The following is a 14,991-nucleotide window of genomic DNA, read 5'->3' as shown; positions in this document are numbered from 1 at the left end:
TGTGGTTTTGTTTTTTTTTCTAAAATTTAATTGCACCTCCCCCAACACATGAATAAGGTTTTGGTAGCAGTATAAACTGCTTTGTGTGCCCACTATGTAGGAGGTGAGAGTAGGTTCTCACCCTATTGAGAGTGTGCCTTGACGTGGCGGGTGAGCTTAATTATGCTTTGGCCAATTCATATAACCAAAACCTCTCATTTATGTTATGTTTATATATTTGTTGCCAACTTTATTAGGGTAAGAAGCGCAGACAGCTTTTGTTTTTTGTATACATTGTACAGCCAATACACTGTTTTTGCAGCATGCTTACACCTGTTTGGTAGGCCTCGTATTATGCATTTGTATTATTTGAGCCTGTGACTAGCTTAGCGCACCGACATCTTTTCTTTTCCTTGTTTTTTTTCTCCATAGGATGTCTACTACTGTTTCGAGATTTACAATTTTGAAATATTTGTGGGAAGTCTGGTTCCTTGCAGCTCAGGAGATTGACATACATTTTAATGTAAAATCGCTTTAATGCATATGATAGCTGAATGTCACCTTTGAATTAAATGACTCCCTTGCAAATCCTTACGTATTTCCCCTCTTTACCTGTCCCCTAGCCATTTACATTGCAGGAGATGTGTTGGGACCATCGCATCTTTTGTGCATATACAGAAATACTCACCGATAACCAGCTCCGGCGTTAGCTTAAGAGAGAGGTCGAGGGGATATTAGACAATCCGTTTAAGTCATGTTTTCTTTTATTTTGTAGAGCAAGACTTACAATTGAACCGTAATTATGTTTAATTGAACAACAGTAACAATTACAATTGTGTTTTTTTTACAGCCAACTGTAGTCCACCATGTCAGAATGGAGGGATGTGTCTGCGTCCTCACTTATGTGTATGCAAGCCAGGGACAAAGGGCAAAGTTTGTGAAGAAAGTGCCACCAAAGACACATCTTCAACTGCTAATGGAGGTCATGGTCCAGGATTTCCTGCACCTCCCTCTCGGCCTATTCCTCAGCAGGCTGCCCCACAGACCTACCCGAAAAAGGTACAGGCCTCGCCAGAATCCAGTCCAGTAGGACAAGTGACGTTGGCACTGAAGCAGAAACCACATGTAGTCTTATCTCAGCAGGCCCAGCAGCCACAGTAAGTTGGATTTGATTTTTGTATATTATTGGTGGTTAACTTGTGCAATACAATCTTATTTGTGGTTGTGAAACACATTCGTATGTCATTCCCATAACCACAAGCAGCTTTACATGAACATTTCATATCTTTCTGTAACATCTCTTAATCTGGGATACATCAAATTTAATAGATACTCATCAGTCATCACCTCGATTTTAAGAAAGACACATTTTACGGGATTCATAAGGATCTCATATTACCCTGATGGATAGAAAAATAATTATGTACATTCAACAAATCTGTAATGTAACAAGCAAACATATAGCGGAAGAAAACAGTAACTAACGCAGTGTAGGGATTTCATCACTATGTGAAACTATTGAAAGGATTAGTATAATTATACCCAACCGATGTTATGTTATCTCTTGCCTATTGCTGATTGTTGATGATTGGTTGAGGCAGACTTTACAAGACAACTTCAAAGAGGAGTTTGATGCAACTCTATCCAGCCTCTCTGTGACACAAACCTAAGTGAAGAGGATGATGTTTAAATTATATATGTTTAAACAAACTCATTCCCATAGTAATTACAAAATACAAGATATTGTAAGTATGTGTTGTGGGAGAAACTAATCTAACTAATGTATCTCCAAGTTGGGAGTGAGGTTAGCAATTTTTAATTAACAAAAATTTATGGATTTACTTGTCATGTTACTTTAGACCTGTAAGCTATAGGGAATGGACTTCCAATGCTGCCATCGGTGGTGGACCACTACTTAATGTGCCAGTAGTGGCTGCTAATTGAGTGGAAACACTGTGAGGGAATGAAACTGTTTTCCTCTCCCTTCCTTCCTGACATTCATTAATTTGCTTGGATGATCCCTGTTTCTATTCCTTAAATTTCAAGATAAACAGATAATTAATCCCTTCTTCTGACATACTCGTTCACAAAGGCTGCCTGAATCAAATTGTTCACGTCAAAGGGGAGCATTAGCTTAAAAAAAAGGCTTAAGGAATAAAAAACCTTTACCTGCACCTTAAAGTCCTTTGGAAAAACAAATATTTTCCTTTGATTGTTAAATAGGTTGTTTTATACAGTAGTTTGTTAGATAAATGGAACAGAATTCCATCAGAGGTGGTAAAGGCTAATACAGTCAAGGAGTTTATCAATGCATGGGATATCCTAAATCTCAGACAAGACCAAGGGCGGATTAAGGTCTGAGTCCATACATTAGGCAAAATGAACAGACTAGATGGGCCAATTGGTTCTTATGTGCCATCAAACCTTATGTTTCCATGTAGTTTGTCAGTGGAAAAACCGTTATTGTCATAAGGTGTTTTGGGTCACGTTCCAGTTCTTTATGGTAATGCTAACAAAGTCCAGTTTATCTAATAAAGTCTTCTTTTATAGACTTATTACTCAGATGACTAAGGCTGAGCCATTCTATTGCTTACCACAGGGCAGTATGATAAAAAGATATTGTGTTTGTCTAGTAGATGGGCTAAGGTGTACTAATATGTAGTTGTCTAATCACATGACATTCTGTAAAAAAATTTAGAATTATAACAGAAAACCAAAATATTTTGGAAAACTAATTTTAAAATGATAATGTACATAAAAAGGTTGATGGGAGTTCCCCTAAGTTTGCAGCGTCAAAGTACACACATACAGTATATATCACTTATTTTAAGCTATAACCATTACATGGGTTATTTTATTTGAAAATTTGAAAATGTGTCAGATCCATAATTTAAATGCTGAGGTCGCTGGTGGGGTGTGTTTTTAATTAAGGATAATGAACCATTTTAATGATCACAAAATTATAAGATTTTGTTTGTAGGCTTGGTGTATTTTTGCATTGTACCAGCATGACTAAAGTAGGTATATTTTCACAGATATGCGATTACATTATTGGCCAGTAGGTGGCACACTTTAGTTTTTCCTGTGATTATCAAGGCACAGAGCTGGAGAATTATTCTTTCATTATAATTGGGGATATTATTCTTGTTCTGACATATGTTTTTACATACATATATACATTGGTTATAGCCTGAGATGGATGAAGTGGTCTGTCACATAGAATTAATTTAATACCATACTGTGTGTTGCATAAACAGGGCCACCATCGGAAATCTTGAGGCCCAGTACAAGCTTAATTTACACACACTAACATACGTACACATGCATGCTAACAACACATACATACAGTAGCATAATTACAAATAATAGACTACTTACAAACATATACTAACATACACACACACACATACTGTAACATACTTAAACACACTAACATGCTTTTAACATAGTAATTTACATTTACACACTCACAATCTACCCATGTTGCCTCAGGAAAGGGTAGGCCGGTGCCAGCACTTCAGCGCCCTCACAAACTATGTCTGAGCGCTGGGAAAAGACCGCATATCAGACTCAGAGTGTTAGGCTTGAGGAAGTGCGACTCACAGAGATGGCCTACTGGTGTACCCGTACATAAAAGCACCAACTGAAAGCAGAGCTAAGTAATCTATATCCCTACCCAAAGTTGTCGCCATATTCCTGAGTGTCTTGTTTTGGCCACCCCGAATAAATGAGGTGAAGCTAAACTCCTAAAAATGTTAACATGGAAACATGGCAACATTTCAATGATCATTGAAATCAATAAAAACCAATAACAATTGGTTGATGCCAGAGGAGGCCCCTGCAGGCGACCAATGGAGTCGCTCGCATGGCCTGATGGCGGAACTTGGCCTGGGCCGGGGAGACCATGGTCTCCTGCTCCCAGAGTTAATGGTCCGTACGAGTGACTCTATTGGTCCCCGGCTAAGTTTGGGCACCAGGATTTTAAAAGTCTGTACGAGCGACTCTATTGGTCGCCAGCAGGGGGCTCGTCTGCCATCAACCAATGAAGTGCAGGTGTACTTCATTGGTTGATGGCAGAGGAGGTTCCTGCCGGCGACCAATAGAGTTGCTTATTTAGAAAATAGTTCTGAGATACTGTACTGTAAATGACAAATTAAAAACGGTTCCTTTAGATACAATTCTAGAAATGGTTTATGGTTCCCTGAAAATCTCACGTTAAAAGGACACCTGCCTCAGTGTGGTTTTGGCCTTGGTTATTATCATACCTGGGAACTCTCCGGGATTGACCTGGAGATTGCCGGGTGATCCGCTGCTCCTCTGGTTCTCCGGGTCAAGACCCGAATCCTCCGGGTCGCAGGAGTGGGGTCTTGACACGTCCCACTCCCTGCCCGTTTTTTCCTTTAAATAGGGGTGTTTCCCGGTGCCGTCAGCGGGAACGCCCCCGACGTCAGCGGGACCGCCCACCGACCTCAGTGGGACCGCCCACCAACAGCAGCGGGACCACCCATCAATGTCATCAGGACCGCCCACCAACGTCAGCGGGACCACCCGCTGACGTCAGTGTGCAGTCCTGGCCACGTCCCGCAAGTGAAGTTATTATTATGGTTATTATAAATAGGTGATTGAATGGGGCCCTCTTTACCTGATTTCTTGGTTTGTTTTAATCTATCCATTGTGGTTCTGCCGTACGCTTTGTATGTACTGTAAGAAGCTCTGTGTAAGTTTTGGTGCTATATATATAAAAATTAATAATAAAAATAATAATCGTAATAATAACATGAATATAATTCATATATTCAAATAATATTCATAATATGAATGCTTATCCCGTATAAAGTGTCACCTAGCCGTTTTTAGTTACAGGTGCACCACAGTTTCTTAAACTTCTTAAGGAAGACGTTCCATTGGGAAAAAAGAAGGCCCTCACAGGAGTTTTTACACTGGATCAACTTCGCATTTTTTCACATTGTTAAAGTTTTGTTAAAGTTATAGCAAAAAATATGACATTACAGTCTTGAAGAAAATTGGGACCCTTTACTGGGCACAGAGGCTATACCTCAAACCAAAGGGGTTTCTAAAGTCTTGATAATACAAAGAACTGGATTCAGTCAACTGAAATTTAACCAGGTTGTTAAAATATTGGCCTGCATTGTTGATGAACAGGATTATTTCTATCTCCCTATGTGTAACCTTTCTTTGGTGGAGATACCTGGATCCAATCATCGTTCTAGAAAGTAAAAAGTGTTTGTGTGCAGAGATACAGAAGGTACTTTCAGCTATTTGATCTCTGCTGTTGTTGCATTGCTGTAAGCAGAAAGATACAATGGCAGGACAAAGTTTAATTTCTCAGAAGACGCGAGCCAACGTAAACCAAAAGAATGCATGGTGTACTGTATGTTAACTAGTAAAAATAGATAGACCGCCTTTTTCCTCGACATCTGGTATGAAGCCTTGGCTTTTTGTCAGGACGCTCTCAAAGAAATAAAACAAATACCCAGCAGTTTGAAGTGTAAACTAGAAGCTCTACCAGAAATGTTCATACTCCCTTGATAACACTTAGAACTATATTTCCTCGGGATGTGAAGTAGTTAACATACTTTTCTTTAAAGTTGTTTTGGCCAGGTTCCAGGGTTGGGAAGATATGGTGGTCTGTTTTCTCTGAGGAGAGATGGTGTTCTGTGAGATATGGTGAAATAGGTTGTTCTCATAGTTTTTCCCCATTTTTTTCCCAGCTTTTCTTAATTATATTCAATATAAATAGATCAAGATGTTTTTGTATCTTAGCAGCGCCATTTGCCAGGTGTATTCCATTTTTATTTGATAGACTTACTCATCGATACGTGTCCTTAAGTCTCACATTAGGTGAGATTTATCATTCTGCACTGTAGGAGGGAGGGATAGGCTGCAACCCACAGATGTCATATCCTGACACTCAGCGGTAAGAAGGGTGGCGTAGAGGCTGATTTGTACATTTTTATGCCACCAAAGAAGGCCACACTGCTGATGCTTGTAGACATACGCATTATTGTTAGTTATTGCCTTCACATAACTAACAAATATATGCTCAATATGCATGCAGTATGGTACAATGGCATCTAAACTGGAGCAAAATTAATTTCATTTTTTTAATTTCATAAATTGAATTTGCATTAAAAAATAATATTTTTTGCAGGAGCCAGACAAGGCATGAGAGAGATGATAAGAGAATTAGAGAGTGAGTACATACCGTGTTTCCCCGATAGTAAGACACCCCCGATAGTAAGACGTATCGGGGGTTTCAGAGGGGTCGGCTAATATAAGCCGTACCCCGAAAGTAAGACATATGTCTTACTTTCGGGGAAACACGGGGGATTTGCTGGAGCAGCAATAATGTTTTCCGTGGTCCATCAGGACCAGGGCCGGCCTTTGGGGTGTGCGACCTGTGCGACCGCACAGGGCGCCACACTCCAGGGGGCGCCGCCGCGGGGTCCGCCGCAGCGCGGTCCGACGCCACTGCCGTCGCGGGGTCCGCCGCAGCGCGGTCCGACGCCCCTGCCGCCCCTCCAGAGACGGACAGTAATGTCCGCCGCTGGAGGAGCAGGCTCGCAAGGGAGCAGTATCGGAGGTCTTTAACAGACCTCCGATACCGCTCCCTTGTGATCCCCAAGGCAACAGCTGCTGTGCGCCGGGGTTTGCTGCCAGATCCCGGCGCACAGCACTGAAGCCGCGCCCACCGGTCTCCGTGCCCTCTGACCCGGAAGAAGAGAAGACAGAAGAACTAAGAAGAAGAGCGAAGAGGCGGCAAAGAAACTGAAAGCGAAAGGTAGGAAAGCATAGAGTGACAGTGAGAGTGGATTGGTGTATATGTGTGGATTAGTATATATGTGTGGTTTGGTATATATGTGTGGATTGGTATATGTGTGTGGTTTGGTGTATATGTGTGTGGTTTGGTATATGTGTGGATTAGTATATATGTGTGGATTGGTATATGTGTGTGGTTTGGTGTATATGTGTGGTTTGGTGTATATGTGTGTGGTTTGGTGTATATGTGTGGATTGGTATGCGTGTGGATTGGTATATATGGACAATTTTTTCCCAATATAAGACATACCCCGAAAGTAAGACATAGTGGGGCTTTTAGGGATAAAAAGAAAGTAAGACACTGTCTTACTTTCGGGGAAACACGGTATGTATGTGTATTTGTAAGTGTTAGCATAAGTGTTGTTGTGAAAATGATTCCACATTGTACTAGAGGGAGTGTGTGTTAGCACGAGTGCATGTGTATAAGTGTGCGTTAAAACAAGTGTGTGTTAACATGAGTGTGTGTATGTATTATCATGAGTGTGTATGTGTATGTAAATATGTTTGCCAGTGTTTGTGTTCATTACCATCTGGGGCAAATTCATATGAACACAACTATTATACATATAAGCAGACAGGGTTCGTTCCCACTGACATTTGTCACAGCATCAAAGATGTTGTGTATTCCTCCTGAAACTGTCAAATACAAGATAAATAGCTACGATAAATGGGAGAATTCCAAATATGAAGGAAATGTAAATGGAATGCTAGTTACAGGTTTTATGAGTAAGGGATATTTTTTCTGTTAAACTACTTATTTTAGAGTGTTAGTTCAACCTCAATAGAAATTGGGAAACGGGCAAAGATGTCCTCAGGGCCTTAGGTTTGCAGATGGATTCCATTTCCTTTGCATTCTTAACTTTTATGGCCTTGAAGAAGAAAATTGTGCATAAAGAAAATACCACCTGTTGCACTTACCAAACACATCAATTAAAGCGACCCTGCCATAAAAATGTGACATTAATCATTAGAGCATAAAAATGCTTATATGACTTCTTAGTAGTTTGTCACAGACCACATGGCGTATCTTATCTTAAAAACTGTCAAAGGGTAGGCAAAATAACATATACGCAGTGTTTGTAGTCTGTTGCCTCATTTTTTGGCTACCGCCAAGCTGTCAGCAATGTCAGTAATAGCGGGACATACACAAGATTTAGCTCGCTAGGGCAGATCCTAAATAATGCATAGCTGAGGAGCACTGAATTAATCTGAAAACTCCAGTTTAAGGGGTATGTATTGTGTACTTCATATATTGAGAGGTATGCATTTTTAGCTCACCTTTCATCTGCTTACAAAGAGTTAATTACTTTGATATAGAGCCTATTCTTTAAAATAAACTTACCATAATGAGAGAATGACCCAAGGTGCTAGAGGGTAGCATTATAACTTTAATGGAGTGTTCAAAGATGGATAGTACTGGCTCCCAGCATTGAAGTAAACAAGTTGTAATCTTTGCTGGAATTAAAAATAGGCACCATGTGAGGCTCTGCGAGAAGCAGCTTCTGTAATAAAATTATAAAATCAGAAACGCTTGGCGCAGAAGGGCAGAACCCAGGTATTTCTTGAATTACATTTTGCTTTATTGCTCTTTATAGAGTTTTTTTTTAAAACTCTTAAAGGATAATGGAAGCACAAGCAACTACTAGAAAATGGACTTGTCATTTCTCTGAAGCTAATTCTTAACCATACGCGTGATCCAAGCAGCTAAAACATACTAACTTACTGCTCGTAGGAAGATTGTTATTTCACAATGAACACAGTCAGCTGCCTTTTCCGCAGCCACTGTCTTCACTGCCGTCATGTCCATCATGTACATACCTGGGAACTTCTCAGCTCCCTTGTGGGACGCGGCCGGACTGCACACTGACGTCAGCGGGCGGTCCCGCTGACGTCGGCGGGCGGTCCCACTGACGTCGGGGGAGTTCCCTTTCCATTTAAAGAAAAAAATGGGCGGGGAGCAGGGCATGTGAAACAGCGCTCACCCGGCAATCTCCGGGTCAAACTCGGAGAGTTCCCTGGAATGGTCATGTATGATGTCATATCCTGCCGCTCCATCTCTTGGCGCTGGGTACTGCATACAAAGGTGGCTATGCTGGCTCATCATAGTCCTCCATATTGTAAATGGGCTCTATGCAGATCTGGTCCACATCAGGCCTGATTGTATACCAAGGTCATCAAACACATGACCTTTATACTCCTTTTTCTTAAAATTGAGTTTGATGAGGGATGATACTTTGCAGAGTTGACAATTGTATGCTGGACTACATAGAACAACAAACAAATTAAACAGGAAACAGACTTTGGTATCATTTGCACTCCCAGACTCCTTCTGTATAACCTACAAAACAATCTGACCAATATTAATGTGAAAAATATACAACACTGCAGAAAATCAAGCAGAGGGCAATTTTTTTTACGTACTTCTCACATACAATGTACTCACATACGTTCCCATAAAACTCTCTAAAGCACACATACTGTACATACGCATTGTCCCTCACCTACGCATAGAATTTTATAGATTTGCAACACATTGAAAAGATTTAAATTATATAGCACGTTTCTGTACGCCCATTGACTTAAACATATGATTTATAAGCAGTTTTGTTTGCTCTTTAATATTCTTGTAAGATGAATGTTGTTGGCCTTTTTACAACATCAATATTTCCAACATTGAATGAAAAGCCCATTGTTGAGCTTTAGTATTATTCTGGTTTATACAATTTTTTTTGCTTATTATTCGGCTTCTTTCTTTTAATGTCTGCCATCGGTAAGCTCTACCCAGCTGTAAAAATGCTTTTTTTTTTGCAAGCTTCCTTAGCCCACAGCGCTATTAAGACTGAAATACTTTCCAGATTTCTGTGATACCGAATAGCACATGTACTGCCGGTTTGGGCCCAGAAAGGAGAATGATTAAGATAATTGTCATAAATAAATAATATATCGGTGATATTTATTAATGAAATGACTGTGTGATCTGGAATGTAACAACCTAAAAATATCTATCTGGGCAATGACGCATGACATGGATTATTAAATGTCTCGATAATGAAATGGTTTTAGAGATGTTTCCATGAAGGATATACTGTTAATAGTTTACAGATGCCTGACCAAGGATAGAAGTGGACATGGCCAACAGGTGTCTTTAGCTGTTTCATGAAGAGGAAAGCAAAGGGTGGTAATATCAGCAGAGCTCACCATGGGCCATTCATCAGCTTTAGTCTCAAACCTGCCCTGTTTCCCTCTTTAGAATGAATTATGTTTCCAGCTGAGGAACAGACCTATGAGGTCATTTTATGAAAGTTTAACTAATAGGTTGACCTAATAAAAGCTATCTACTTTGACCTTGCTCCCATCCCTGGTCGCACCTGTAATGTCACCCTCTAAAACAAAGGTGTCTTTCATAGTCTATAGCCATTTACCACTTGGTCTTTGGATGTCCATGGGAAGCAACAGATTTTTTTGCCAAAGGGAGCAAAACCCAAGCGCCAAGCGATAAGCATGTTAGTTCCTCAAGTTTTTAGCCCTTTCTTGATTTGATAGTTTTCTCTCCTTTTTTTAATTGTAACCTCATTCACTAATTCCCTACATTCAAGCCTTTACTAACACACATGGATTTAATCCTCCTTGTGTAACATTATGAATGTTCTGTTTTTCTCAACAATAAACAATAAATATTTGAGAAGAAATACAAACTTAGGCGTTGTTTCAGTCAAAGAAAGTTCAGGAGAAAAAAAACCCATGGATGCTAAATTGTGTGTGTTCTTTGGTCCATGTCTTCATAATGGCTTCCATCTCTTCATTAAGAACGCTTCCATTTTAACATCATTATTAAATCTTAATGGAGCATGATGGGGAAGCAATGATATTACGCGGTATGGTACATTTTGCTTAGACAATTCAGTGTAATTTTATACTATTTATTTATCCCTTGATTACAAACAAAGCCAAACCTTTGACTTGGTCCAAAATAAAAATCTGTGTACTTAAAGGGGAACTGTCACATTACATCCAGTACTAAACCATCCATGTTTTTTGATTATCTTTATTTATTATTCCATTTTTATATTAGTCTGAATTACTAGATCAGCTAGCCGGCATGCAGAGACAAAAAAAAAAAACTGCTAGCTCCTAACATGTAGGAATCGGTAATTGTGATGTCACAATTGCTTCATTTGCCCCTTCCAAAGAAAAATAATAAAACACACAGACCTTAATTTATTTAAATCTTTTTTTATATGTTTTGAAATAAAAAGTGACGTAATGAGCTTTTGCATCACCCTGAACCAGAATGATGTTGCCCACAAAAGTGCAAACAACCTGGCATACTTGTGGAAATTAGCATTTTTCACCTATAGTTTCTTTTTTTTGTAATATAAGTATAGAATGTAACCCTTTCTTATGTTTAACAGAAAGAGTTACATTTTTATCACAGCTGAATTATAAAAAAACAAGTGTAAATGCTACAGGCTAACGTTCTTCAGATACTGTTTGGCTGTAGGAGTCAAGGTTAGGAACTTCAGGCTTACAGTTAAATAGTTGGAATTTAAAAGCTGTCTGCTTAAGTCAGGCTGAGCTTATTTAGTCTAGACAGGGTTTTTCCATGCCAAGTATTGCGAGACTTGGTCCCTCTGTCAGAGTTGTTTGATAAAGGCAGGCAGGAATGTCTTACCTCAGAGTTAGCCACATTTCTGGAAACCTGGCATTTGTTCATAAGTGAACTGTGTAGATATCTGCTTGGAGTATTCGTGAAGCACTTCAATCTTTTTTGGAACCTCTGTTTCTTATTAACACATGAAAGCAGACACAAGCCAGCGACAACTCAAGTTTCTCAGTACTCAGTGCCAAGCCATTGTCAGTCAATCCAATCAGCTATTACGCCTACATTAATGAGTTAATAGGAAAGAGACTTAAATTACCTGCATTTTAAGCAAATATAAAGCATTCATTAACATGTAAGTCATTATATTAGTCAGTCATGTGGATTTTTCAATAGCATGACAGCCAAATAATATAAAAAAAAAGTCTGTGTTTTCCAAACTTTTCAATATTCTTATTAAAAAAGAAATAAAAATATTGGTCAACTTTCCCATATCCAGGATCAGGATAAAATTGTATATTAATATGGAATGATCAACAGTGGCTTTTTTCGGGTTTGAGGCAGTGCCAGTGATTAGAATGGCCAAACCCCATATGTTTAACAATGTATTTAGTATTATTTAGCATACGTAAAACATACCTGCCAGGTGCCATGGATCAGTTGAGAGATCCTCAGGGAGCTGTAAATTCAATGGAGGTGTGAGCTGTTGCAGCACAGACCTCCGTTGAAGCTCTTCAGGTACAGTGGGTGGGTGTCCTGCCTCTGGCTCTATCCACTCCTGCTAAAACGTATGCCCTGGCTTTGACTCCTGAAATGTTGAGTATCCATCTCTGGCCATTTGAACTGTGGGGATATATGAGAACCATCTAATAGAATTTAAAAGTGGTATTAAAACTAGTACATACACGTATTTAGTGTAGTTTAAAAACACAGTGTGAATTTTATTGTTGTAGAGACCTGTGGTATAACTAAATTATCTTCACAAATTCTGGTTACCTAGAAAAGTGGGATACCAGGAAGATGGGTTTGGGGGGTTTTCATTTGTTATATAGATAGGCATATCATGTATCACGAGTCATTTTGATTGTGATGTAAAGGCAGATGTTGCGTGGATTTTTGTTAGGTAATGAGATACCTATGCCTCTGCCCATACGGATCACTTTGCCTTTATCTTTATATACTGATCTCTATAGACCTACGGTAGGGTACAGTCAATTTGATCTATACTTGCTCTCACTAGACCACCCAGGATAACAGAATTAGTACCTGGCAAGTAAAAATAGTAATGAGTGATGGGTCATACATGTTGCTAATTAAGATTTTTCAAGAACAAGATGAAGATTGTATACAAACAAGACATCTTTGATTTAGGAACCAGAAGCTGCTACACCTCTCAAAAAGCATGTCCAGAAAATATGAAATGCCTCATTTGACATATGACTGCTCAGCAGTGTCCTTATTATGTAGTCTTAATACCTAATAAATAATATACATATATATACAGGGTTTTTTTGTATAAAATTCAGCCAATTGTCTATAACACCAGGAGAACATTGTTAAGAGATGACTACATTTGGGCAATTCATCCCTAAAAAACAACGTCTTCTGAGGCGGATCAAGATCTGTTCGTAAAATGATTTATTTGGTGTCTTGGATTATTTGCATTCAGTGGATACCATAATTGGCTCAAGCAAAAAAACAAAACATCGTGAATGTAATACGACCGTCAGAAACAAAACAATTACAGTAATATAAGGAACGTGATTATATAAATACTTTAATATCCAAGTCATTAACAGCAATAATCCAAGTCTTCAGAGACAACATTCTTAGTGTGTTTGTTCAGAACATGGCTCCATCTAAAAGACTATCCTAATGATAACAATTTCAATCCCAAGTGTACCTCCCCCCACAAAAAAAAAAGAAAGGGAAATAAGCAAAATTGATTTCCTCATCACTTTGTGTACAATATATGTAAAATGTTTCCAGTCCTATATATTTTGTTGATCTCAAACATCTTTCTGAGCTGGCTGGGTCTCGTTCTGGCGCTGGATATTTGGTATATTAGGTCACTGAACCCTGATACAGCTTCGCGTGTTTACAGAAAGAAAAAAAAAAAGAATCCACCCTTAAAATATTGAACATTCCTTTATTTTCAGACATTAGATCATAAGTTTAAAACGTATACAGCAGAAACATTACTTTATTTCTAAGAACATGTTAACTGTTCTTACAATTTTACAATAGGTTGTTATTGGATTTATAGTTCATTCCTCAAGATCTGTCTCTCTCCAAATGACTAGTCTGGATTCCTAATAAATTCTGTATCATATATAAAGTTATGCCTTTGTTCTGGTGTTCTTCACATTCCTGCCTCATTTTAGTTATTTTTTCTTTGTACACTGCATGGTACTTCTGGTCTCATCAACGATGACTTATCAAGCTTGGCTTCTCCTTACAGATGTTCTGTACTTTATCATCCTTCATACCATTTGGACACTGTTTATTTAACTGTATTATACCTCAGTCAAACGTTTATATGGCCATTTTATTTTTAGTTTCTTTTTTCAGCACTTTAAAACTTGTCTATCATTTTTTAGAATGTGTATGGTGGACCTTGAGGTTTTTTTTGAGACCTTCTGCAGTTTAGGAAAATAATACACCTAACACATCTGGCTTGAAGAGGCAGTATTAATATCCCACACAGTCCCACCAAAAATAATGCATAATAAAATAGTAGTAGTAGTAGTAGTAGTAGTAGTAGTAGTAGTAGTAGTAGTAGTAGTAGTAGTAGTAGTCGTAGTAGTAGTAGAAAAAAAGTTAATTCTGTTACAATTCTGAAGGGCTATTGTAGGCTTGTACATGTGTCTTACCCACTGGGCACAGGAGGGGAAAAGGGGTGTAAAAGTAAATTATTAGCCCACCACATGCAGGGTGGGGGAAGATGAGGGACAATCAATTTCTCTTTTCTATTTACACTTTAAAAACATGTGTATTGTAGTAATTGAGTGGGGGAGATGCAACTTGCGTTTACAACTGCCAAGCAGCTAGGGGTTAATAAGTTAACAACGTGACCTTTAGTGAATAGACACACCTGGGGTACTAAAAGTTGAGAAAAAAAGAGCAGAGTGATTAGGGTTATCCTGTACTATGCCTTTAAGTCTTCTGGCCCATGTCATACATGCAGGAGTTATTTGTAGCATTAGAACTAGCAAATGCTGTTCAAGAATTGTACACCCACCGCAGCACTGAGCAATGAACAGCAATAGGATGTTTCATGCTCTCGCCTTTTAAATGTTTCCTGATGACGACTTTTAATTGGTTTAATGAGACCTGTTATCAAAGTACCGGTATGTTCTAATCCATGAAAGGCACTGTGTTTTGTTGATTTAAAGCACATTATGCAGAAAAAAAAAACAAACCCAAAATACACCCTACCTCTTAGTGTACACATACAGTACCTGCACCTACTACCTCATCACATTAGCATGGCCAAAGCATCTTTACATGGGCAAGTTTGTAGTTGTGTAGGCTTTGATTCCCTACCGGAGCGGATACTACTTTTAGTGTCA

At 38.9% G+C, this 14,991-nt stretch overlaps 1 protein-coding gene across 2 annotated transcripts in view; it reads left to right on the top strand.

The window, feature by feature from the left end:
- Window positions 1-14,991, top strand: part of LTBP1 (latent transforming growth factor beta binding protein 1) — a 140,616-nt gene that overhangs the window by 26,668 nt on the left and 98,957 nt on the right. For both annotated transcript variants that reach the window (XM_053458561.1, XM_053458560.1), the window contains exon 3: window positions 830-1,136. In XM_053458561.1, the coding sequence (XP_053314536.1) occupies window positions 830-1,136 (307 nt within the window). The remainder of the gene's footprint in view (window positions 1-829; window positions 1,137-14,991) is intronic.

The sequence above is a fragment of the Spea bombifrons genome, chromosome 3, assembly GCF_027358695.1.
Source record: "Spea bombifrons isolate aSpeBom1 chromosome 3, aSpeBom1.2.pri, whole genome shotgun sequence".
NCBI lineage: Eukaryota > Metazoa > Chordata > Amphibia > Anura > Pelobatidae > Spea > Spea bombifrons.
This window is presented reverse-complemented; position numbering and strand designations above follow the sequence as displayed.